At 51.6% G+C, this 24,934-nt stretch overlaps 2 protein-coding genes across 4 annotated transcripts; one reads left to right on the top strand and one right to left on the bottom strand.

Annotated features, from left to right (window-relative positions):
* Window positions 1-1,273: 1,273 nt before the first annotated feature.
* On the bottom strand, window positions 1,274-14,632 carry CSTF2 (cleavage stimulation factor subunit 2). 3 transcript variants are annotated; one of them, XM_067548401.1, is made up of 15 exons: window positions 14,440-14,632; window positions 11,230-11,308; window positions 10,787-10,956; window positions 9,939-10,075; window positions 9,093-9,212; window positions 8,823-8,966; window positions 8,522-8,645; window positions 8,228-8,290; window positions 6,761-6,820; window positions 5,875-6,016; window positions 5,306-5,460; window positions 4,619-4,941; window positions 3,325-3,480; window positions 2,759-2,884; window positions 1,274-1,504 (listed from the first exon to the last, which is right to left on the bottom strand). In XM_067548401.1, the coding sequence occupies exons 1-14, from the start codon at window positions 14,495-14,497 to the stop codon at window positions 2,762-2,764; spliced, it is 1,854 nt and encodes a 617-aa protein (XP_067404502.1). In that variant the 5' UTR covers window positions 14,498-14,632; the 3' UTR covers window positions 1,274-1,504; window positions 2,759-2,761. The 3 variants fall into 3 exon arrangements, with proteins under 3 accessions (XP_067404502.1, XP_067404500.1, XP_067404501.1); XM_067548399.1 differs by lacking the exon at window positions 6,761-6,820 and having other exon boundaries at window positions 14,440-14,533; XM_067548400.1 differs by lacking the exons at window positions 5,306-5,460; window positions 5,875-6,016; window positions 6,761-6,820 and having other exon boundaries at window positions 14,440-14,533.
* Window positions 14,633-15,927: 1,295 nt separating this feature from the next.
* TRMT12 (tRNA methyltransferase 12 homolog) lies at window positions 15,928-24,934 on the top strand. The gene is made up of 7 exons (XM_067548402.1): window positions 15,928-16,031; window positions 17,609-17,777; window positions 18,909-19,107; window positions 19,189-19,339; window positions 19,467-19,576; window positions 20,089-20,246; window positions 21,926-24,934. Exons 1-7 carry the CDS (start codon window positions 15,928-15,930, stop codon window positions 22,409-22,411), a joined length of 1,377 nt encoding a protein of 458 aa, XP_067404503.1. The 3' UTR covers window positions 22,412-24,934.

The raw sequence follows: 24,934 nt of genomic DNA, 5'->3' as shown, positions 1-24,934 counted from the left end.
CCCTTTAATATTCTGTCACCCAGTAGACACAGCAGAAAGGTTTTAATGACTATACAGAGTGACTCACAAGAAAGAAAACTACTACATACTTGAATGTATCCAGAAAAGATGAAAATCACACTACCAGGAATGGGAGGCACCTTAAATGATACAGCAGCCACAGTTGATCTGCCAATTGATAGCAAGGGGGCTTAGCAATCTACAATGGCATTTTTCATACCCAGGTCAGCAGTCAGGAGTGGTAGCGACTGAAAGATGAGCTACCACTTTGAGCCCTAGAGATCTTCCACAGAAGGATAAGCCACAAAGGTGAGGGCTGGGTGAGAACAGTTTCAGTGTAGCTTTCTCGGCTACACCCAGTTGTGGCAGAGTGCTGCAGTTCCGTGTTACACCAGCACACAAATCACTTAAAGAAAGGCTCAGGACAAACTGCACTTCAATCAGACAAGTGCAGATGATACATGGTCCTCAAACACTTGCCAAAGCTCCTGTGACCCAAATGTTCTCACCTGCCTGCCTATCACAAAAGACCTCGCTGCTTAAATGTGGGGTTGCTATGAACTGTTTGAAATGGTGGTTGTCTCACTGATGGAGTTTTTAATGAAAGAACTATGACACAGATGTGGACATAGTCAATGGGGCTAGTTGGTGCCTGGCAAAGTCTCTAGACCAACTGGGACATTCTTGGTAAGAAGACATCTTCACCTCATGCCCCTTTCACACCTCAAAGCCACATGTATGAAACTCAGTAGAGCAGACATAATACAGACCCGACTCTTTGTCCCACCGCCTAATTATCCCTTGTCACACTCCCCAAATAACAATTTCAGTGCATCAGCCGTCTCCAGACATGCCAGTTTACTGAGTATCTCCTGCCAGAGACCTCAGTAATAGCACCATCATTTCATCTGCTCAGCAAATAGCAACTGGTGCCTGTAGGGGCCATCTCTTTCTCCCTCTGTCCTCTTTAGGAAGAGGCATGTTGAGCATACATCAGCCTGTAAGAAACCTCCTGCGTGGTTAAGGGAACAAGGCTGGGAAACTTGGAGCTCAGTGTCTGCAGTACCGAAGTGACTAATGATTAATCCTGGAGCCCAGGGATGTGCTGCAGTAGATGAAGGAATTGCCTGACTATTCTGGAGAGAGGCCACCAAGCCCTGGCCAGGTGAAGGGCTGACATGAGCAACCCAGAGGCATTTGCCATCTCCAGTGCTTCTGAGTCAGGTACACAGAGAGGCACCCATTGGAGGCAGTCTCAGGCAGAGCCGTGAACTGTACTCAAATCTTCCTCCAAATTTATTACAATTACCATAAAACACACACACAAAACACAGAGAATGAACAGTACAGGGTTACGCTGGGTGGGAAAAAGGGGGAACCCCTCCCTGATGGCTGTGCCAGCTCAGACGGTGATGAGGTGAAACTGTTGCCGTGGGTGCCTTCTCCATCTCAGAGGTTTGGATCTTCAGGGTTACTGCCAAGGTCACCAAGTGTCTTCAAATCCCTGCAGAAATAAAGAGGGACACTCGATGGGAGTGAAACTCTGCTTTGAGTGTGAAGGGCAGGTGAGGCCCACAGGAACTGAGCAAGAACAACCTCATCAACCCCACTCCACGGGGGCAGCAGCTGATCCAAGGACACAGGAAGCTTTGTGGGGGAGACTCAGTCTCTAACTAGCTCAGAGGAGCACAGTGCATGAGGCTGGTGCCCATGCCACAACATTCTGGATTCCCAGGAGAAATAATGGAGTGTGTCATTACAGGCCCTGGCCCAGCCCATGGGAGAGTCCCACAGCACAAAGGGCAGCTCCACAAAGAGCAGCCCTCCTGCATCTCCACGGCCTTGTGAAAGGAGATACACTCCATTTCAAGAGATTTAGCGCAGTGGCTGCAGACACAGGGTTTTGCTGGGCGCCACTGTAGCTGCTCTCTACAGGGCAGCTGAATACAGTCCAGCAATGCGCACACGTATCCCGCTGCCCTGTCTAGCCCCTCAGCCTCCCATATGACATACAACACGAGAGTGTGCCATCACCCAAGAGCTTCAGGAGCGCCGGAAGCCTCCACTCCTGCCCCAGCAAGGGGGTGAAGCAGGATTAACTGGGCCCATCCCCTAGAGATGTAATGGCCAAACTGTGGCAGACCTGTCTGGGGAGGCCCGAAAAACGCAGGGAGAGCGAGAGAGCAAGGGGCTACCCGAGAGTCAGCACGTCCAGTATGTCAACAGTGATGTCCAGTGTCACCTGCTCCCAACATTCAATGGGTGACACTGGGGGGGTGTTACTAGCACCCCGCTTCACAGATGGGGAAACTAAGGCACAGAGAGTGACATGACTGGCCTCAGGTCACACAGTGAGTCAGTGGCAAGGGCAGAGCGAGGCCATGCCCCATCTCTTGCTTACAGGAGTATGTGTGTTTATAGTGGAAGATGCAAGGTCAGGGCTAGGTTAGCTATAGTGCTATAAGGATGGCCATGCTGGAAGAGGCCAGCCCTTACCCTTGACACAGGCATCACCGGAGATGCACCCCAGAGAGAGAAGTGACCCTCCCTACAACACACCACACTAGGCAACCCTATAATATGTGGGAGAATGTGTACCAGGGCAGGCCATACGGCATCAAATTCAATGGCAGGGTCATGGGTCGTCTCCATTTCATTCTGCCCTCCATACATCCCCCACCCCCTTAGTTCATCAAGCTTGCTGGCGAGAGCCTGGCCCCTCTCTGGCTGCAGTAACACAGCCTCCACCCCATCTCACCTGTCATGGAGCCCCAGTGGATTTCTGGATCTGCTCCTTTAGGATAAGGATGCTTTGCCTTTGCTCTGGGGGCAGCATGGCGATCTGGTCAGCAGTCAGCTGGAGAACCTGCATGATCAGGGCAGCCTGTGGAGAGAGAGGGGAAGATCTGCAACCCCATGTGCAAGGCAATTTCCCAGGAAGAAGGGGCAGCAAAGGGTTACAGAAAAGCCAGTAAAGGGGAAGTTACTCAGAGACCAGGCTGCTGGAGGGAGGGAAGGAGGAGACAGGATGAAGGAATGTGGGTAACAACAAAGAGCAGGGGCAGGCTAAACTCCCATCGACTGAAAGGACCTGGCTCGCTGGCCACAGGAAAAGTTTCAAACCCACCTTGCTGCTGCTGCTTATGAACATGCTCCTGGAAAGCTGCAGGAGTATTAACTCCTCAGCCTGTGCTGCCCAAACCCAGAAACTAAAGACACGGGAGACGCTTGCTGCGCCAGAAAGAGGAGAGTTGAGTTCGTTCCCACCACAACGGGGTATCCAGACTGCATCTCCTTCCTCCGAGTTGCCCTTTATTTACTCACCTTCTCATGATCTTGGGGGGTGACTTGGTTCTGTCCAGGGCTAAAGCCTCCTGGCTGGCCAGCTCCTTGTACCACCGCCCCTGGCATGCCTCCTCCTTGTATGCCTGCCCCTGCCATACCGCTTCCTTGTATGCCTGCCCCTGACATGTTAGGAACCTGTGGGCATCAAGAAAAATGGGATGAGATGGGCCCCTCTGCTCTTGTAGAAGAACTGTGGACAGTCTGGATTCAGCACAACGTACCTGCTAGAACACAAGGCAGGTGACAAGTCCTGGCACCACCTAGAGACTGATACCTATGCCAGGTTGGCAGCTGAGTGTGGTGCCATAAGGAACGAGGAAATAGGCCCCCCAAGTTCAACAAAACCTTAGTCCATGTAATGCCTGGCAATAACAGCAGAAGGCTGGAGGAAGGCCAGCCTTGTGGCTAAGACACTGGATTGGACTAAGGATGGTTGGGTTCAGTTCACAGCTCTGTCACCAACATCTTTTGTGACCAGGCAAGTCACTTAGGGCCAGACTTTTAAAGGTCTTTAGGTACCTAACTTCCACTGAAGTCCATAGGAGCTAAGCACCTAATACCCCTAAAAATCTGGCATTAGTCTCCCTGTGCCTCAGTTCCCTCTATGGAATGGGACTCCATTCCCCTCCCCCACAGTGGGGGCATGAGGAGAAATCTGCTAACGCCTGTGGGCGCTCGCTATTGCCTGAGGAGTGTAGGAGCGTTGGCCTGCTGCCCAGAGGCACTGCTCCCTGCAGAAACATCCTGCACCCATCACTGGCTCCCTCAAGCTAGCAAGAGCTGCAAGCATGGCCGGGGCAGAGCATGAAGAGGAAAAGGGAAAACATGGCTCCCCGCACTGGCAGAGGAGAGGGTAAGTCACAGGAAAAGGCCATGTTGGCTTATGGGGGGCAGAGATGGCCTGGGGAAACCCCCCACTTTTTCCAAACCTCACTTAAATGTATTCTGAGTCCCACACCAGAGGGGTCAGGAGAACAATGCAGGCTTTGCACATGTCATAGCCAGGATAAGAGCCAGCCGCCCCAGGTCCCTGCAGAAACCAGGCCACACTGGCAATACCCTGGTGTTAGTTGGCAGGGAATGCCCTGACCTAGGTTCCTTTGGGATGGGGAAGGTTATCAGGTCCTTGGGGTCCCCTGGCAGGCCTGGTTAGCCGGTTAGCATTACAAATAGGATGCAGGCTGTTAAAGAATTGACATAACCTGGAACCCTGGCACCAAGTGCATGTCGTTATCCACCACATTAAAAATAGAGCAGAAGATGCTGTGTGTACCTGTCTTGGTCCCTGAGGGCCACTTGCTCCCAAGTTAAGTGGCCCAGGCCCTTGAATTCCACCAGGCATTGGGCCCCTTGGGTTGGGGCCAGGACCTCTGGGCTCCATCCCTCTGGCATCCATGCCCCTGGGCTCCATTCCTCTGGCATCCATGCCCCTGGGCTCCATCCCTCTTGGCTCCATCCCTCTGGGCTCCATGCCCCTGGGCTCCATCCCTCTGGGCTCCATGCCCCTGGGCTCCATCCCTCTGGGCTCCATCCCTCTGGGCTCCATGCCCCTGGGCTCCATCCCTCTGGGCTCCATGCCCCTGGGATCTCTTCCACCTGCAGAGAAAAAACAAGCTGTAAGCAAACCACTGGAAGGAAATTCTATTTGGGAGACCGTTGCAGGCACGCATCCATTTTGAAAGTTAAGCCTCCTTCGGTTTAATGACTGGCAGAAAAACAAGAAGGGTCAGGGACGGTGTGTGAACAGCAGCTGCTTTTGGAAAATGACAAATTTGAACTTCTCTTTCCCTTGCCCTGTGTAAATGAACCCCCTCCCCCGCAGCGCCTCCAACCAGCCCTGTGTAACTCTCCCTGAATCTCACTTCACTGTTGAACTGTCCAACCTTCCCATATTTCTCACACCCGTGTAACTGGCTCCTCTCTTGGTAATTTCACATGTAATGTATGGCCATTCTCTCACCTCGAGCATCCATCAAAGGCCCTCTAGGTTCTCCCATCAGCGGCCTGGGTTCTCCCATTGGTCCTCCCCTCATTTCATGTGGGGGTGGGCCACGATTGTCATGGCCAGGCATATGGTGCATGGGCGGACCCTGGTGGGGTGGCCCAAGGTAACCTCTGCAGAGAGCGAGAGAGAGAGAGATAGGGAAACCAGAGCAGAAGGAGAAAAGTGAGAATGTGACTGAGACACCAGCTTGGCAGCGAGCAGGTACAGCATTTTGACCAAAGCACAAAGCCAGCCACACAGAAAGTAGGGGAGTTTGTCACACAGGGATGGATGCTGACGTTTCCAGCTTGCCTGGTCAGTCTGAGCAGCCACAAATACCATCCTCCCTTCCCGCTGCTCAGCTGTGTACATGGATCGCCAGCACACATCGCTCAAGCAGCCAGTTTGTGATAGTTCACCAGGCAGGCAGTGCCACTTAACCATCACTTCTACCACCTCCGACCTCAGCAAGAGGCCAGGCCACGAACAGGGAGTGACAGACTCAAGGCTCAGATTGGTACCTATTTGTCTTCTGCCCCACTCACCTGGGCTCCACTTCTCCAGTGACTGAGAGTAGGGTCCCTCCACGTGGGTCATTTGGGGCATCTCCCAGAAGGCCCCGGGGTGGCGGGCCGCTAGCAGGTAATGGCCCACGCTGCATAGGGGCCCTCGGGTCCGGCATGGGCACTGCCAGGGAGGCAAGCAAGGGAAATTACTGATATCAAGCACTGGTGAGAACGATCACACCAAAGGCCTCCTGTGAGACAGCACCACTCCTGCTGCCCCCGGCCGTGGGAAGCAACAGAATCCCCCACGCTGCTCCCTGTAGCTCACAGACACACATTGGCTTTGGACAGAGTCCATCACATTGCTGGAATTGATGCACAGCAAAGAGGAAGGAAATCTGCCCACAGACAACACCGCAGCTCACAGAAGCGGGTGCCCTCAGTGCTAAGTTCAGCCCCTCCTGTCCCCCGCAATGACTGCTGGGGCCTGAGAACAAAAGTTGAGAACCGAGACCACAATAACAACCAACAAGTCTGGTCACACCCAGCGTGCATCACAAGGTCAGGTGCAAGCCAAGACAGCCTAGATCCATGAGGTCAAATCTGGACACCCCACGTCTGTGAGGTCCAAAAGCCGAGCGTGAGTCTGGATGGCCTCCTCCTCCAGTCTGTTTTCTCATTTACTGGCTTACTTTCCTTCCAAAAGGAAAGACCCCTCTGTGCAGAACCTGTCTTGTCTCTCCTCCTACACCGGGGGCAGCTCTGTCTTTGACAAGTGCTCACTTCCACAATGGGCAAGCTACACAGAGCTGCCCCAGTCCCACAGCCCCAAGTGAAGAAAACCCTAGTGCTGAAGTCCAGGCTTTTTCCATGCATTCCACACTGAGCCCCCTGAGCAAAGGGAGCTGGCAGTTGTCATGGATACCTTGAACTCGCTCGATAGATGCAGGCCTGGCAGGTCCCACGGGCGAGAGCTGCAGGTTTCCTGGGTGAGCAGCAGGAAAAGAGGGAAAAGAGCAGACACATAAATAGCGTATGCACACACAGACTCACAGACAGGCCTGCCTACACCACAGACCCACCAGTGCCTGCACAGACTCCCTTCTCTCGGTGAAGTGAGCTTGTTCTTTGTGTGAGACTCCCGCAGAATTCGACTGCGTGTTTTAAAGAGGCTGTCAATCTTGCAGGCCTGGCTTTGTCAGACCTTTCCAGCAATGCTACTGGACAGAGACCATCCAATGCCAGTCGTGTGAGGAGGTTGGCCTCTTCCGCATGGCTTGAAAAGCCCACTCACATAGGCACTATTTTCTCTGGTCACTGGGGCAGGGACCTACACCATCAATTTCTGCTGCATTTACACGTTCATTTAAAATATACTGAACCTGTATCCCTTACAGTTGCAGAATAATCTTCTGTAAGTGGAAGGCAACATGAGGTTGTCAGGTGCTCCCAGTGAGACAGCTCCCCTGCTCCTGCTCAGAGCTTCCCCAAGCAGATGCAGAAATTAATAAAAGTCTAGTTCAGTTTCATCATTCACTAATATTCAAAACCCTGCAGACAGCAGGGAAACTGCTAAGAATCATATCTATTTCACGTGGCTGCTTCTTGACAAAGCTCTGAGCAGCAAAGGGGAGGCACTGGGGCTGTTCCTGAGGGAGGAGGACCCAAAAGTGAACTCACAACAAACCTCTTTCAGATTCAGCTGCTTTTAAGGTATGTAAAAATATGAGATCCCAAAAGGAATTTGCCATGTTTTGCTAGAAGGGCTGAGGGAGGATATTCGCTCCCCCCACATCCCACAATATGAAAGAACTGGGATCCCTTTGTTGTGGTAAACTGGGCCCAATGGACAACAAGATGCCCCCACTTCAACTGTCTAATTGCGTTAAGTCTCAATCCAAGACACTGGTCTGCAGCCTTTCGCCTGTGGAGCAAGCACATCACCATAGAAACATCACCATAGAAACTCTCTCTGCTTTGATCACCAAGCCACACACAGCCCTAGTCTGTGTAAAAGAAAAGCTACCGCTCCCTCTCCTGGACAAACAAAAGAAAGCACAGAAGACCCAACAGTTACAAAAAGCAGACAACAGGCTAGCTCCCCAGCCTCTGCACATGCGAAGTACCAGAAAGACAGTTACTGGAGAAGGCATCGCTCTTCCTGCTCACTATACACACTCAGACAGAGGGACAAGTGCACACGGCATCACAGACAGGCTGGGAAAACTTTTACACCTTTACTCAGCTTGGGAGGTCGGTTCTGCAGGGGGATTCCCTGCTCCATCAACAACTCTCCTGGCACACAGCCTTGAACATCTCAGTGTGCCAGCCTGGAAGTAGGGAGCCCTGTGACACACTGCATCAGACACAGATTAACTGACATCTGGTTTACCTTGTCCACGTTCCAAGGGCACTGGTCCACCTCCCGGCATCCCGACCTGAGGCTGCATTCCACCTGGGAGAGAAGGGCAGAGAACTCACAACCCCCCTCTCTGGTTATCTGTCCCCACAACCCTCACTACTCTGCTCTTAGGAAGACACCCAACTCTGCCACTAACAGAAAGATTTCCACCTGGCCTGACAGGCTGTAGAAACAGTGACACCACCCCTTCCCCCTGTTGGCTGACTCAAGAGTTACTCCCTAGGCTTCAAATCTTATGTAAAGGAACATGTTCAAGGAGCTCACCTCCAGGAGCCAAGGGGCCAGGGCCTGGGCCGGGTACTGTGGCTGGCATCTGTCCTGGGGCTGGCACTCCACCCTGCATAGGAGGCTGCATCAGAGGAGGAGCTCCATTTACATGCATGCCACCCTGTAGAGGAAAGAAATCACATTGAGAACTCCTTCTCGCCAACGGACACGAGCATCACCCCCTGCACCAGGGTTTCATACTGAGAACCCTTCTCAACAACACACCCATCTCTCACATGAGGACTTCACACCCTCAACCTCCAGCTCAGTAATGTGGGTTAAACAAATAAATTCTTACTATGGGCTGTGGCTGGGATGCTGGGGGATTCTGCTGGGTCATCTGTGCATTAGGACCCGGACCAGGCCCGGGCCCAGGCCCTGGAACTGGCTGTGGGTTGCCTGGAATCAGAGGCGGAACACTGGTCTGACGATGCAGAATTTTCTAAGGGGAGATGATGGAGGAGAAAGAAGTTGTGAGTGCACCAACTAGACACGGCCATTCCTGGAATCCACTTTTCCAGACAAGCATCCTCATCAATCCCAGCCTGAGAAACAGGATCATACATACCAAAGCGATCTCCGGATCGACGATCCTCATCACCACTTGGGCCTGGAGCAGGGCATATGCCAGCTGAGGATTCTGAAGCAGCATGTTCCGTGCCTCCTGTGGGCTGTTCTGCACACACAACTGCAGAAAAAAACACAGATCAGAGCTATCAAAGAGTCTCACTGCTGCTGCTTGGCATTAAAACCTTCCCGGCTAATTTTTGCTGTAATCCCATGAGGGCAGCGATGTTCCTGGAAATACAGAAATGGCAACATCTCAAAGGGCTACAAGGCAGGAGCATTTTGCTTCACATGCCTGGTACTTGACATAGTGCTGGTATGGTTAATGCAACAACCAATAATGCACCTGAGTGACTCAGGCTTTGTGTAATGGACTATCTGAAACACATGGACAGTTGTTAATGAAATCACACAGCTCAGGCTGCATCCTGTTGTCCATGATCATCTCCTCTTCTTCCCTGTCAACAGCATTAGCCAAACTACAGGAGTGCTAACAGGGCAGTAGGACACTAAACAGCCCACCACCTCACCCCAGGGCAGCTGTGATTTCCCCAGAGTCCCTGCCTGCCTTTCACTCTCCACAACAATAAGACCAGCTCTCTTCCTTCTCCAACCTGCTTATATTCTTCATGGTAGCACCCCAGATGCTAATTAAACCTCCGGACCATTCTACCCTGCAGCAGCAGCGGCACATAAGAGGCCTTAACAGGAGTGACAATGTCACAGAGCTGTGAGCAAGGAGTTGCCGCCGCCTGGTTTCTTGTGTAATGGGGGTGTGGTTATGCTGCACTTTAAGACCACAGTTGCAAGTTGGTGACATGGTTCCAGCCACATTGCTCCCACACACCTTCATCTGCTTCATCAGTTCAAACATCTGCTCAGGTGGAAGGCTGGCAACTGCCCTGCTGATGGATTCAGGGGCATCTTCAGGATTTATAGGGTCTCCATAGGGTGACTCTATGATGGGGGCACCTGTGCCCAAGCCTGGAAGGGACAGAGAGGGGCAGATGAAGAGGAAAGGTTAAACACGCAGGTGTCCTGGGAACCCTAAGCTGCTGGTTTCACATCACAGAAGCCACCAGCACAATTGCTGGTGCTTTCTCACGCTGACCCCTTTATTTGAAAGGCCAATGACTCAAGGCTGACAGACTCACAGCTGCAGCTTCACAACCAAGAGGGAAGGAAATGTACTTTTGAAACTTAGATTCAGGAGCACCATTCTGCAGCTGGAGAGTACATGGGGCACTGACAATAAGCCCAGGCTCCCAATATGCCCAGAATGCCTATTAAGTCTATTAGGAGTTGAGGGCCGTCCCACTGGTCAATCGAAAGGCTATTTCACACAGACCTGCAATACATGAGCTATGACCCTGGATGTCACAATAATGTAGCCATTCTTCATACACCTCTTTGTCACATATGAAGCTCCACTAGTCACAGATATAGAGGAGGAAGAGCAGGTAAGGACAAGGGTTTGTCTGGCCATGGAAATTACAAACCCTGAAAAACTCTACTTGCTAACTTACCTGGAGCACATCAGCTATCTGTGGGCTTTTCATTGTCAACCTCATCATGATACAGGTGAGGTACTAGACTTCGAGCCTTGGCTAGTAGATTTTTTTACAGGTTTGTGAGACTTGTTTATGCCAAACATTATGGTAGCATCAACCCCCTCAGCCCAAAGTTCAGACTCACTCTTCAGCTCCTCCTTGTTCTTCTCGCTGGCTGCGTTGTCCACGCGCAATGCCCTCCCACTGAACTCACGCCCATTCAGGTTCCGCATGGCGCTGAGCGCTGTCTCCTGATCTTGGTATTCACAAAAGCCATATCCCTTTGGTTTGCCTGTCTCCCTGTCATACACCAACCTGGATGGCAGAACCAAAAGAATTACAGCCATTAGGTGCCATATGGCACATGGGAGAGTATTACATGATAACACAGCATCTTTCAGATTGGTAACACCAGCCCCATGTCCTCTGTTGAGTCCGCAACAGGGCGAAGGACCACTTTGTTCAAAGCTGGGGTCTACCAAGTCTGCCTAAGACCCATCTGCTCACGGCTGGAGTGCTGATGAGTGCAGAATTGGCTATAGCTGAGATCACTTGTCTGTTGATGCCAAAAGGAGAAACAGTTGTCACCTGAAACTGACGACAGGTCCGACCTCTGAGAAAATGTCCTTTAGCTGCTCCTCTGTGGCTTCGTACGGGATGTTCCCCACTATGGGAGAGAGGAGCAAAGTATCAGTACAGACACTGAGTACGATGAAAAACCACAGGCATGAATCTCTCTCCACATGAAGACAGGAAAGAACAGAAATGAGCCCAGATAGCTGTGTGAACACACACACAACCAGGTTTCTGGCAATCTACTGCAGGACTACAGACTGCTGTGTATGTATCATTGCTCCTAATGCTCATGTTGGTGCAGCATCACATTGCCAGTGCAGAATCCATTATGACTCAGGTAATATGCCTCAACCCAGGTATGGGTCAGAAGAAAATTGCAGGAAAGTGGGCAGTTATAATAAAGTCAATGTTTCTGAGAATAATGGTTCCCTGTTACGGGCTGGATACCACTACTTATATTTCAGGATTTTGTGGACTGTTCCACCAGCTTAATGATGAGCCTCTAGTTTCCAGAATGCCAAAGCTGCCTGCCTCCCTTTCAGTTGTGCTGCCCTGACCCACCATAGAGCGTAGAGTGCTCACGAGAGTAGGATTTGGAGCAATCCAAGCTCCATGAGAGTTTAGGGTGTGCATTATCCAATGGGAGATAGAGGGCATTGGCTGGTACAGCTAAAGTCCAAACAGGAAGAGTTGCCTAAAAAGGGTTAACAATCACGATCTGAGAAGATCTGACCTCATTTGTCAAATGAGTGGGTCACACACTGGGTCAGTGGATCACACAACAGAAGAGCAATACTGGTTAAAGTTTCTTCTTTCTTCCCACTTTTACTACCATGCTGGCATCAATCAGTGCAGGACAAAGGTATGTACAATACAGGAACTACAGCAAGCTCCGAACACCTTCCCAGCCCTTCATTAGAGGAACGGCAGGTCTCATTTTATGTTTTTTCATGCGTCATGATTTTTCTGCTACTAATTTCCTAAATGTTTTAGTGAAAATATTGATGGGATATTTAGTTTCATCAGGTTAGGTGGTTCCTTAGCTCTATTTCCACTTGCCTGAGGAATATGAAGGGCCCATGCTGAGGAAGGTGAGGGGGACAATGCTTTGATTTTAACACAGCACACTAAGGCATCTCTGCATCCAGGACCCAACCCAAAGTCTACTGATGTCTTTGGCCCAGGTTCTTAATCAGTGCAGGATGGTCAGAAATTATGAGTATACTTTTCAACTCCACTCATCACATCAATGACCAAAGAATGAGAATGCAGAAGGGCTCTGAGGAGGATGATATGGCAGAGGTTCAGAGACTGCCTGCACCCCACAATGAGTAGACAAATTGGATTTTTCATAGAAAAGCAGATCACTGATCCATCAGCTCCAATATTACTAGCCAGTATCTGATGCTTCAGAGGAAGGCAACTCCTGAACCCCATTATAAAACAGGCTGATTGCACCTTACTCAGGGGGATAGAAGTAGGGAAACTACAAGTAGTTATCCTATGAACTGAAGTGTGTGATGTGATTATTTCATCTTAGCCTCTATAACAATCAACATGTCCTACAATTATTCAGTCCCCTTTAGAGCCCCTCTGCAATGACTCTAGACACTCTGCAGCAGCAATACCCAGAGGCTGACTACATGCAGCAGGAAGACAGTTTGTTCCAAGAGTACCTGCTATGATTCTGAGTGACCCGTTCTTTTATAATGGGAAAGACAAAGAAGGTACTGCAATTTTCACTAACCTGTTCTAGTCACTTCTAATTCTTCCTTGCCCCCAACTAATAATAAATAGCTAATAATCATAGCTTTTTGAAACTTTCCATATGCATAAACCACTTATATGATACCACCTAATCCACAACCTTGCCTTTATTTGGTCCATGAAAACTGGATACACTACACCCAAGAAAAACACACCACATTTGACCCAACACCCACAGGCACTCTGTACATACCCCACCATAGAAGATGCTCATGATGCATTACAGTGCAGATGACATGCATTAGAACAGAGCTGTCTTGAAAATGAAAATTCTGTCTCACAAAAATACTTAAGAGTTTTCAATTGTTTTTCATTCCAATTCAGAACAAAAACTCAAAATCTTGAAGTTTTTCACAAAACTTCCAAAACTGTTGAAATTCCAGAAATATTGATCTCTGGCTGCCTGGTATGTCCACCTGGCAGGATGCTAGATTGCCTGGCTCCCCTAGAGGATCCCACGCTCCCTGCCAGACACACAGCCTGGGAACCCAGTAGGAAGACTAGCATTTTTCACTGGAAAATTTTTTACCAGCTCTTCATAAGAGGTAGTACAGAGGGAATGATATAAGAAAAGAGCTTTCATACTGAAAGGAAAAAAAATTGCATATATATAGTACGCACCATAGACACTTTAGTATCTTTATGCACTAGCAACATTTTAATCACCACTTGCTCAGAGTGAGTAAAGCATCTTTAGCTTTTTAAGTCAGCTTTACAGTAAGGAACAAGTGAGATTCAGTGCCTGAGCTAGTAGACTTTCATCATGTTTGTTTTGCAAGGCTGCACTGTGTGCTTAATTTCACCTTTATCATCTGCCTTAGGTTTTTGTATGATGCCCAAGGCAATGATGTTTTCTATGCTGATCCCCCTCCCCACTGCGACATCCCCCAGGGAAAGCTTCGGGGCAGGAGAGCACATTGCTATGGGTATTATCTCTTTCCAGCCCCGTATTTGGTGAGTCACAGATAGCACAAGCAGGGTTTTGAGAAGTGTTTTATTGAGAACCCATCCTTGCTCCGAGATGTGTTATTTATTTCTGGGGGTCCATTTCTGACACCAGCATCTCCCATTTCCTACAGGCTCGTCCAATCCCCTTGAAGATGCAAGCTTCTGCTTGTGACATCACAATGATCACCGCGGCAACCTGCTGGGATGTCAGGGAGAAAGGGGAGGGGTCCCTGGTTGTGGCGAAGGGGCGGGGACGGGAATATCGAATTGCTCCGTGGGCCTGTCTCCAAGGAGGGAAAGCCACGGGGCTCGGCCTCTGTCCCAGAGAAGCGGCTCTGCCTGGGGTGGGAGGGCACCAGGGAAGGGGCCAGGCGGTTCCGGGCGCTGGGGGAGGGTCCCCCGGGCACAGCCTGGGGTTGGGTTGGGGTGGGCAGGCGGGGTGTCCCGGGCGCTGTCCCGCCCCCAGGGATGTAGCTGGGTGAGGGGTAGCTGGGGGCTCCTCCTCACCGAACACGGAGCGCAGCGAGCGATCCACCGCGGGGTCCCGCACCGCCAGCCCCGCCATCCTGGCCCCGTCGCCGCCGCCGCTTCCTCCAGTCCCAGTCCAAGTCCCCCGCGGCCGCCCCTTTCCGACACCCTCGTGCTCCGGCCGGAAACAAGCACCGCCACTTCCCCGTTCCGCTCCAGCCCCTCGCTCGCGGCTCGGCAGGAGCCAGCTCGGCCACCGTCACCGTGGCGGCACCAGTGGCGACCAGCCCACAGCAAAGATGGCGGCAGCGGGTACCGAATGGCAACAGCGACTCCGCTCCGGTGGGAAACACTGTCCCCGCGCGTCTCGTCCCGCGCACGCCTGGGCCTCCGAGCCTCCCTCGCGCCGGGGCAGGGACAGGCACAGGCACAGAGCCACGCAGGGAGGAAGGGGCGGGACCCGGAGTGAGGCCCGGAATGGGGGAGGGGAGATGCTTGACTGCCCCTGCAGCGCGGCGCCCGTCGCTCTCAGCCCAGGAGGTCAAGAGCTTCTTTGTGTGCGAGCGGGGCGGGGGCGCGTGGCAGTGGGGCGAGGCAGGGGGCGAGGGGCGCGTGGCAGTGGGGAGGGAGGCGAGGGTCGCGTGGCAGAGGTGGTAGGAGAGTAGACTGCGTTGGTGCGGGTGCACGGGACGTTGTGCAGCGGTGTCGAGCGGAGGATGGTGAATTCACTGTGACTTGAACTCAGCGGTGCGGCTGCTCCTGCCCTCACTGCCGCTCTCATTACCCCCGGGGCAGGCAGGACACGTGCCCGGAAGGTTGCAGCTCTCCTGGGATTCTGCAGATTGTCCCACTGTAACAGGCTGGCCACTCACTGGTCTGCGAAGCCCTTCCAGGGCCTTGAAGCATCCTCCCGTTGCCCTGCAAGCACGCTCCCGGGGGTGGCAGGGTCTGTCAAAGCCCAGCCAGCTGCCAAACGCGCTGTGGACTCCAGAACCGGAGGCGCTGTGGTCCTTGCAGGGAGTATTTCTCTCTGCCACTTCCCCGTTTCCAAAGGGAGACTTAAAAACATTCCAGCGTAGGTCATGTTAATAAAGCTGCGTCCACGGCATCGGTTGGGTTGCCGGAGTATGGTGCTCTGCCACTCAGCTTTGAGGTGCACACCTAGAGCATGCAGGGCTTTGGCTTTGGTGAGGAGGATATGGAGACGTCTCCCTACATAATGGTAAAAATCCAGCCCAGGTCAATATTAACCAAAAGTCACTGTGATCGGAGGGCTGTATGGTGGCCTGTGTTAAATGAGTTTGTTGCTCTTGATCTATCTCCTAATATATAAGTGTCCACATCACAGTCAGTCCTGTTGTTGGCATCCTTAGCAGAGAGATCAGGGATACAGGTTGTAGCAGTTTGCATCTTCAGTGACTCCTTTGGGAGAGAGGTTTTTGGGTGCTAAGAGACATTCAGGCTGCAGCTCCCTGGAATTGCCAACCATGGCAATTCACCTAGGCCAAGCCAGACAACAGGGTGAAGATGTTTTCTTCTCTTCCAGGTTCTGGCAAAATGGATGCAAAGAATTTGAATTCTGGTCCCATCTCTGCACTTGTTACTGTATCACGGTTTGCCCAGCGATTCAGGTGCAGTATAAAGACAGAGATGGAGGGAGAAAGCTGAGGGGCATTGTCATACCTGTATTGAGCGGAACACACAGTCATTAACATGGCAGAATTGAGTAAACAAAACCAGACCTGTCGATCTGGGCTCACTTGAGCTTATTACAAAGTGGGAGCAGAACTCGGAGTTCCAGATTAGTGCATCACTGCTAGTAATAATCTTCCGGGGGCCAAGCCTACATTTGTGGGCCCCCCGTGTAGGGCAGGAGAGGTCCTGGCGCCACACCCAGCTGCCCTGGGGAGGGAGGTGCAGGGGGCGCAAATGTAGACATGGCTCCATCGCCCCCCACTCCATGCACTTACTGGGCACCTGCCTCTCCCACTGCAGACCCGCAGCCTGGCACCTGCTCGGATGGGGGTGGCCTCACCCTCTGGCATGCGGAAGGGGGTTGGGCCAGCCCTTCACAATGTGTGGGGGAGGGAGGCGCTGAGGGGCGCCTCTCAGAGCCTCCTGCACCCCCCTCCACCTGTTGCAAAGGGCTGGCCCAGCAAAAAACCCCTCTGCCCCGCACTTACCTGCTGCTCCAGCAGCCCCACAGCCTGGTGCTGGCTCAGATGGAGGCGGCCTCAGCCCCTGGCCTGGGGAGGGGCCGCGCTGGCCCTTCACGATGTGCCGGTGGGGGGGCAGTTGTCTCTCAGCCTCCAGCCTGTTCTGCCTGTCACAAAGGGCCGGCGTTTTTCCCCCTCCCTCCACTTATCTGCTGCAGCAGCCTGGCACTGGCTTGGATGGGACGCTGGGTCAGCCCTTCATGATGGGTGGAGGGCGGGGAGCACTGGAGGCTGAGGGGTGGCTGCTCCCGCTCCGGGGGCACGTCGTGAAGGGCCTGCTCAGCCCGCCCAGGCTGGGGGGTAAGGCCGCCCCATCTGCGCCAGCACCCCTCAGAGCCTCCTGTGCCCTCCGCCCTCTGTGCATCATGAAGGGCCAACTTGGCGTGCCCCTCCCTCTCCCCCAACCACAGGTCGGCGCCTGGTCCCCCCTCCACCCTTCGGTACACCACTGGCTGCAGTGGAATTCTCACTTTCACAAGTGATGGACCATTTGGTGAATCTCAGCCCAGTCCCTAACTGGCATTGATCCACTTCCCAGAACCAGTACATCATTTGGAATGATTGCCAGTACTACCCAAAGGAAAGCCGGGGCTGGAATAGTAGGGGATGAGAGGTCAGAAATGAGATACAGAGCTTGCACAGCCAGCACTTGCCAGTACTATGCTTGGCTCAATCCAGCACTGTCATCTCAAAGCCTTTACAAAGGTGGGTGGGTATCATCCCCATTTTACAGAGGGGAAACTGAGGCACAGAGTGATGCAGTGACTTGCCTGAGGTCATGCATGCAGTGAGTCATTCACAGAGTTGGGAATAGATTCAGCTCTCCTGACACTAGACCATGCAGTTTGTTATTCATGGAGACGGTGGTCTCATCAGACCAGGACTGAACAAATGTGTATAGAGCATTGCTCTGCCCAGGCTTATATGAGCAGGTTTGCAGAAAACCTAGAGGGCATAATGTCAGGTGAACGAATACATCTTTGGACTTGCAGGGAGTATTTGGAGAGAGAGAAGATTTTGGATGTCTGTCATCGTGTGCAGAAACTGCTGGATGGCACCGTGATGTTGCCTGTGCTGGCAGAGAAACTCACTGAGCAGCACCTGCAGAAGCTGCGGGAGAGCCTTCCCCCTGAGATGACCTACACACTGACGTGGGTCCAGGTCAGCAAAGCACTGGCTTCCCCAATTGAATCAACGCAGGGATTTACCATACCAGGCTCTCATGCCCTATATCCTGTCTCTGTTAATGGCTGCTTCCTCTTGGGTCATTGGCATGCCAACCCCCCATAATGCACCTTACCCATTTGTACAATACATTTGTCCATACAAGATGGTGGAATTCTTTCCTGTCCTCTTCTGCCATCAGCTGAAGGGGGAATTAGACTGAAATTCCCTGGGACGATCTTAGCATTGCCAGGGTGTGGAAGCTAGGTAGAAGAGGAAGCAAGTTTCACTTTACAGTCCGATTCAGTTCCTGTGTGTTTTCTTTAGGGCCTGGTCCTGCCAGCTGCTGAGTGTGCTCCATTCCTGATGAAGTTAGTGAGAGATAAGGGTGTTTAGCAGCTTGCAGGAGGCACCTGGAACCTCAGGATCAGGTCCCTTTTTCCTGCAAGGTTGGGAACGTGCTCGGATCGTTTGAGTTTAACAATGATAGGGCTGCCTGAAGTCAGTCAGTTCTGCTCCTTCCTAGCAGGGTTTGATTGAATTCTTAAGTTTCAGTTGAGGGGCCCCCTGGTAGGGACCTCGTGGTTCACTGATGGAATTGCAGGGAGCAGTAAGATTCTGTTTGTCTACTCTCCCGTGCCAGTCTGCACAGGGCTTGCTAGGTGCTTCCCCACTGCTGGCTGGGAAAATGCCTGGCACCCAAAGGGCTAAATTCCTGCAGCATTAAACAAGCAGACAAACCTCCCTGCTTTAAAAGGAGGCAATTATGTCCTCCTTGCAGGGTCCCCAGGCCTATCATAATCTCCGGGAGCTGCCTGTGTGATGGGCAGCTTATTGCCTTTATTTGGAGAGTAGTGGCTACTCCAGTCTGAGGGACTTTATCTGGAGATGGGGGGATGTGCCCCACGGCTCCTGAAGCCCCTTCAGTCTGCTGTGGATTAGTGCAGCCAGTGTGATGGAAGAGTCATACCCAGTGACTTTCCAGTCCCAGGGGAGTTAAAGGGAAATGACCCAGCACAGCAGCTGTGGGAGGAGGTTTCCCCCTACACATATCCATCTCACAGCCCAGAGTGCAGGAATGGAGGGAGCCTGTCTCAGCATCAGTGTTTTTCTTCGTTTCTTTTCCAGAACCCTGTTCCCTCGAAGGCGGCACAAGTCCAGTCACCCACCCGGGAGCTCTGCCGCAAGCTGCAGCATTTAGTGTTGGGCTCTGGGGGCAGGTGGTCAGATGAGCTGGTGGACGATCTCCCTCGTTCCTGGCAGCGACATGGTGACCTCATCCTGCTGAGTGAGGACAAGTTCAGGGCTGCATTGTGGAAAGAGCTAGGTAAGAGGGACCTGTTGCTCTGTCTTCCAAGATGCACTGAACCAGCCTCCTCTAACCCACCTGCTTGGGGCTCTCTTCCAGGACCAGAGCTCTGGGAGACAGTTGCTTCTGCTCTAGGTGCCCGGCGCATAGCCAGACGGGGGCGAGTATCACCGGATGGGGTACGATCCCCGACAGTGACCCTGTTGCTGGGGCAGGATGGCTGGGTGGAGCATGTGGACAATGGAATCAGGTAGAAGGGGGGAATGGGGCAGGGGTGGAAGAAGCAGGAAGGGGCTGTCAAGCCAAGATGCCCCTAGGAAAGGGCTGCTGGCCAGCCCCATGTTGGCGACTCTCACTGGGCCATGGTGTTTTCCCAGGTACGCGTTCGATGTGACCAGGTGCATGTTCTCTCCTGGAAACATCACAGAGAAGCTGCGGGTGGCGTCACTGCCATGTGCCGGGGAAGTGCTGGTGGATCTCTATGCAGGTAACTGTCCCTGAAGCCATGGGAAAGGGCCTCTACTGCATGCCGCCCTCCTCTGGGATTTGGGAATAATGCTCCGCAAGTCTGTTCTGATGAGTTTGCTGGTGCTCTGAGAGCAGAGCCGGTAGGCCCTGCATTTCTACTCCCTACCCTCTGCTGTCTGGAACCTTCCCCATGTCACTGTACCCACCTCCAGTTACTTCTGAACACCTTGGACCACCCCTGGCCCCAGATAACATAGAGTATCAACAGATCGCAAGAATTCAGTTCATTCCCAATGTTCATAATTTGCTCAGCACTATCCATCGAGTGGCACCCTCCACCTCACCCCTGCTGTAGTATCTGTCCAGGAGCCGGTGCTTCTCTCTTCCCCGCAAGACTCTGCCAACAACTTCAATCCAGTAGTTCTCTGCTGTGGAGACTGAGGTCTTCACCCTGAGCCTGAGAACTTTGTTCCCACACTGGGGCTGCCTCAGGATTGTGCCATCAGCTGCGTCTGTCTCTTGTGCTCACAGGGATTGGTTATTTCACACTGCCATACCTGGTTCATGCCGGTGCTGCCTTTGTCCATGCCTGTGAGTGGAACCCCGATGCTGTGGAGGCCTTGAGAAAGAACCTGGAGATGAATGGCGTGCAAGACCGGTGTCAGATCCACCAAGGGGATAACAGGCAGGTGAGCAGGGAGCCACCCTTCCGCAGCTGGGGGGCCGCAATGGAGTCTTGGTGGAGGAGAATTCCAAGGGTGTGGCCCGTCCTGCTGAGCCCCTACAGAGGGTGGTGTGTCTCTGAACCCTAATCCCGGCTCTAGATGTCACAGGAATTCCTACCCAGGAAACTGCTCCTCTCCCCCCCACACCCCTTTCTGCTGTGGCAGAGCTTCTTCTCCCATGGTACCAGGGATGGGAGCAAAAGTCCAGAGAGCCTGTGTGGGGGAAGCAGGCTCTGTTATATTTGCATACTGAAGGAAATGGACCAGGTGCATTGAGCTCTGGTCAGACTGACCCCATGGTTCTAGAGCACAGATGAGAAGGACCTAATAGATCTCATCTCCTGGAGGGCTTGGAGTCTATGTTCCAGGGCATTGTGCCCGTGCACCCTTAAATGCCCCAAGCAATGGGGCTGCACACCCCTCCTTTGGGAGATCGTTCCACAGTCTAGTAGCTCTGTCTCCCTGTCAGGACTCCTTTCTGGCTAGCCAGCAGGCCCAGCTCAACCCATTCGTCTTAGAGACATCCCCATGTGCCATCCTCAATAATCTCACATGTCAAACACTTGTCCCGGATTATCAGACACAGGTACATCCTTAGTGGTTGTTCCAGCTGAGCTGTTTATATCTGGCTGAGCAAAGACAGGCCCCATGCTCATTATGTATTATTTGTTTTACCGTAGTGCCTAGCAGCCTAGGCAGGGACCAGCCGCAATGTGCTAACTGCTGTACAAACACAGCTGGTCCCTGAAACAAAGCACCTTCAGTCCAATTGCCTGGCCTTCCTCTGCCTGTCTGTAACATGATCACTTTTGAATGCTGCAGCCGATCAGTTCAGATTTCAGGGACTGTTCTAGGCCTCAGTGGGCAGAACCCTCTTGATTTTAATGAAAATTGGAAAACTGGAAGTGGGAAATGGGGGATACGCAGAGCCCTGCCATCTAGTTAGCAGACCCAGCAGCTTCAACCGTCTCTGTAATTATCTGTAGATCAAAGAACCATTTGATGGCAGCCAGTACCCTCAGCTCACCTCTCTGCATCCTCCCAATATAGCTTAAAATGTGTCAGAATGATTCCTCTCCCAGACCAAATGAAATGAGAATGGTGGGGACAAGGAGGGTATGGGGAGAATGGGAGACCTGGGCATGGGGGGTACACAGAGCCCCCTGGTATGAGGGAGGAGGTGGGGGTGAGTTGAAGGAAGTCCCTGAAATAGAGGGGAATGGGAAGGTGGCACCCAGGGAGTTTGTCGGGGGGAATGGAGGGATGCAAGGAGCGTATGCAGTGAGCTCGGCCTACAGAGGCAATGACACGTGGAACCCGCTAGTTAATGCTCAGGTGGGGTGGGATATGAAGAGGCACAAGAGCAGTGGTAGGGCTTCATGGTTCTGGAGAAAACCTTATATATTGCTCCCAACTCAGAGCAAGAGTGTGTGAGCAGTGCCTACTTGCACTCAGCCCCTTCCTATGGTAGATGGCAAGAGACCAAGCTTTATATGCTGTACCCCTGTGAGAAAGAGAACCTCCATGCCCTACAGTGCCTTGCTCAGTGTATTCTCCCCTCCCTGACACGGGGCCCTCTGTGCTGTATGTCTTTTCACAATGCCATCCTCCTTCTCCTCTTCACCTCCCCTTGTTGTTTCCAGCTGGAGCTGCGGGATGTGGCTAACAGGGTGAATCTGGGACTGCTCCCCAGCTCAGAGGAGGGCTGGCCTATCGCCTGCCAGCTTTTGCGGAAGGACACAGGAGGTATTCTCCACATTCACCAGAACGTGGAGTCCTTCCCAGCAAAGGCTCTTCATTTGCACAGTGGCCACTTGGAGGAGAAGCAGCTGCAGCAATGTCCAGAGCAAGCCCTCTCTAACGGGCGGGGGGACAGAACGGCCCAAAGGAACTGCAGGAACCCAAAGGATGCTGACATCATGAATTTTGGAAGGGAGGGCCAAGCAGCTGTGGCCAGGTGCGCGTGGCAGAGGTGGGCAGAGACCACGGGAGCACGGATCAGGGTTCTGCTTCAGCAGCTGCACGGGAATCCATGGAGGACAAACATTCTGCACATTGAACCAGTGAAATCCTATGCACCCCATGTGTATCACATAGTCCTGGATCTGGAGTGCCGCCCCCTCTCTTAGTGCATGGCATGTAACAGCTGGACCTGCCCATCATGGTGCTCCCTGCAGCTGGGGCGTTCCCTAATCTCTCTGGTCTTCACTCTATTTCCATTTCCTGCAACCAGGTACAACATTTGTTGTAAGTTTTATCTGCGTGGATCGTGTCTTGCTGTTTTTCCCAGAAGGATGGCCGAGTTATCCAGCACTCAGCTCCAAACTCCGTTCTCCCTGCTGATGCCAACAGGAGACCTGGGCATGTACATTTAGCAGAATGTCCGAGAGAAGATTCACCAGCTGAGCCATAGAGCATCTCAGCCCTGCACAGAGGCTGCCAGTGGTGCCTGGCTGTGGGCAACTTGTGGCTCCGTGTGCACTAGGGACTACGCTGAGACTCGTCAGACTGTCTGCCCTTGTGAGCTACATCAGGAAATACCCAGCACTTTGCTCATGATATTCATTTGCTGTGGACATGTGGAGAACTCCAACACATAGTGCAGTCCCTGTGAGAAACCTCTCTCCGCTGCTGTCTGGGTCTCTCCCTAATTACTGCACTAGGGCCCTGATCTTGCAGTGAGCCCCATACAGGCAGATCCCCACTGTGTAAACGGGGCTCAATGTGGAGCCAGTTATGGGATCGGGGCCTGTGTACTTTATCACAACAGATAAGAATTTCCCAGTCTCTTAGCATCTAAGGGGTCTTGTTCATCCTCTGTTCCAAACCTGGACCTGAAGTTGCTATGATGTTTGCTCACAAGTTGCTCACAAGCAGTTCCTCTGGTGTTACTTGGAATTTTTCCCTGTGTGACTTTGGCCTGCTAGGGAAGCCACACTGAGAGAGCTTAAACAGGGCAAAACTGCAATGAATGGGGCAGGTAGACACCTAAATACTGGTGGTTTTTTTTCCATAAGCTATTATTCAGAAGATAAAATACAGTTCCCTTAAAATTATCCAGCCCTTTGGCTAGCACCCAGACAGCTGAGTCAAATACGTTAGGGATTACTGAAAATCTTGTCTGTCATATGTAAAAATGTTCTACACATTACCAATCAGGTCAACTAATATTTCAGATCTTCTCCAAATAGACGCTTAAAGCCAATGCTGATTAACTAAACTCATATTTATTAAAAAAAGAAAGAAGAGCGAGAATATTGGTTAAAAAATCATTGTACATACGGAGGAGAACAAAATTCATAGGTCAGTTTCAAAATAGAGATAACTGAGTTGCAAAGTTCTTAATTTGCAAAGTCTCTGGAAATTATCCAAACACCTTGAGAATAATCAGTCCTTGTTTAGAGCTTCTTTGTTAGAAATCCAGTCCAGAGAAATGAATCAGAAAATAAAGACTAAATAGTCCATGTACAGAGTTTATTCAAATTTTCCCATGAGAATTAACAGGGCAATTCCAGGCTGGTCGCTGGGATCCCAATCTTGCAAACCAAACTTTCCCTGACAAAGCTTGGACAGATTTGAGCTAAAAAGGATCAGGCCCGAGACTTCTTTTACAGTCTTTTAGCAGGCTGTGACAGTCACTTGATAGCAGACATCACAGCAGGTAACCCTGGAGTGCATAATAGGTAATTACTTGTGACTTTGAAGTAACATCTCCAATTTTCTATGCACACCGGTAACTACCTACATTAGCATAAAGCGATCTACAACCATTCACAGGTATTTACTACTTAAACTTCAAAGAGAAATAAAAATAATAGTATTTATTACAGTCAAGTCCCATCTAAATGTTAATATCTTCCTTTGATTTTTGACTAACAGATTATAGTGACAGACAGGAATTATTTGGTTACATTGGTAATCACTAACAAGATTATAGGTAAATACAGACATATCTACTTCCAAACTCTTAACTGTGCAAGATTTAATCTCAAAGTCTTAGCTATTTACAATGAATGGCTCTAATTACCATTTTAATGCCTTTAAACATGTCTTCAAAGGTTGATTTTTGGGTTATTTCAGCCTGCTAGGCTCAGCCCTTCCTGGCCCAGTGTCCTGTCCTGGCCTGTCTCTTTAAAATAGTGAGAAATGAGTGAATGTAGCACTGCTGAAGAAAAGTGCCAGACTCAGATTCCTGGAGAACAAAGCCTGTCCCCACAGAACAGGTGCAGAATCAGTGTGAGATTTCCCCACCCAGCAATTTTGCCTCACTCCTGGCCCGGATGGAACATGGGAACTGCCAAATTGGATCATGCCCGTGGTGTGGCTAGTCTCCCATCTCCAAGAGTAGGCAGTGCAGCTGCTTCGAGGGAGAGTGCAAGAAACGTGCAGAAAGCTGCTAGGAAATATCCTGCCCACGATAATCATTTCTTCCTAATCTCTGTTTGTTAGAGGCTGGTTTGTGCCCTGAGCAGGAGGGCTTAAATACCTTCCAGACCTCTGCATTCTTTGTTCCCCTCATCATTCTCACTCAGAGTATTCTTGTGATGCCGACCCTTTCTTGACCTGGCTGAGGCCAGTAGTATCTTGTGGCAGAGTGTTCCACAGGTGAATTGTGGACTGGGTGAAAATGTATTTCATTTTGTCAATTTTTA

The sequence above is a fragment of the Emydura macquarii genome, unplaced genomic scaffold (genome assembly GCF_026122565.2).
Source record: "Emydura macquarii macquarii isolate MOO-44397 ecotype Brisbane River unplaced genomic scaffold, CSIRO-AGI_Emac_v2 contig_1253, whole genome shotgun sequence".
NCBI classification, from domain to species: Eukaryota; Metazoa; Chordata; order Testudines; family Chelidae; genus Emydura; species Emydura macquarii.
The sequence above is the reverse complement of the archived record's forward strand: the minus strand, read 5'-3'. Positions and strand labels throughout refer to the sequence as shown.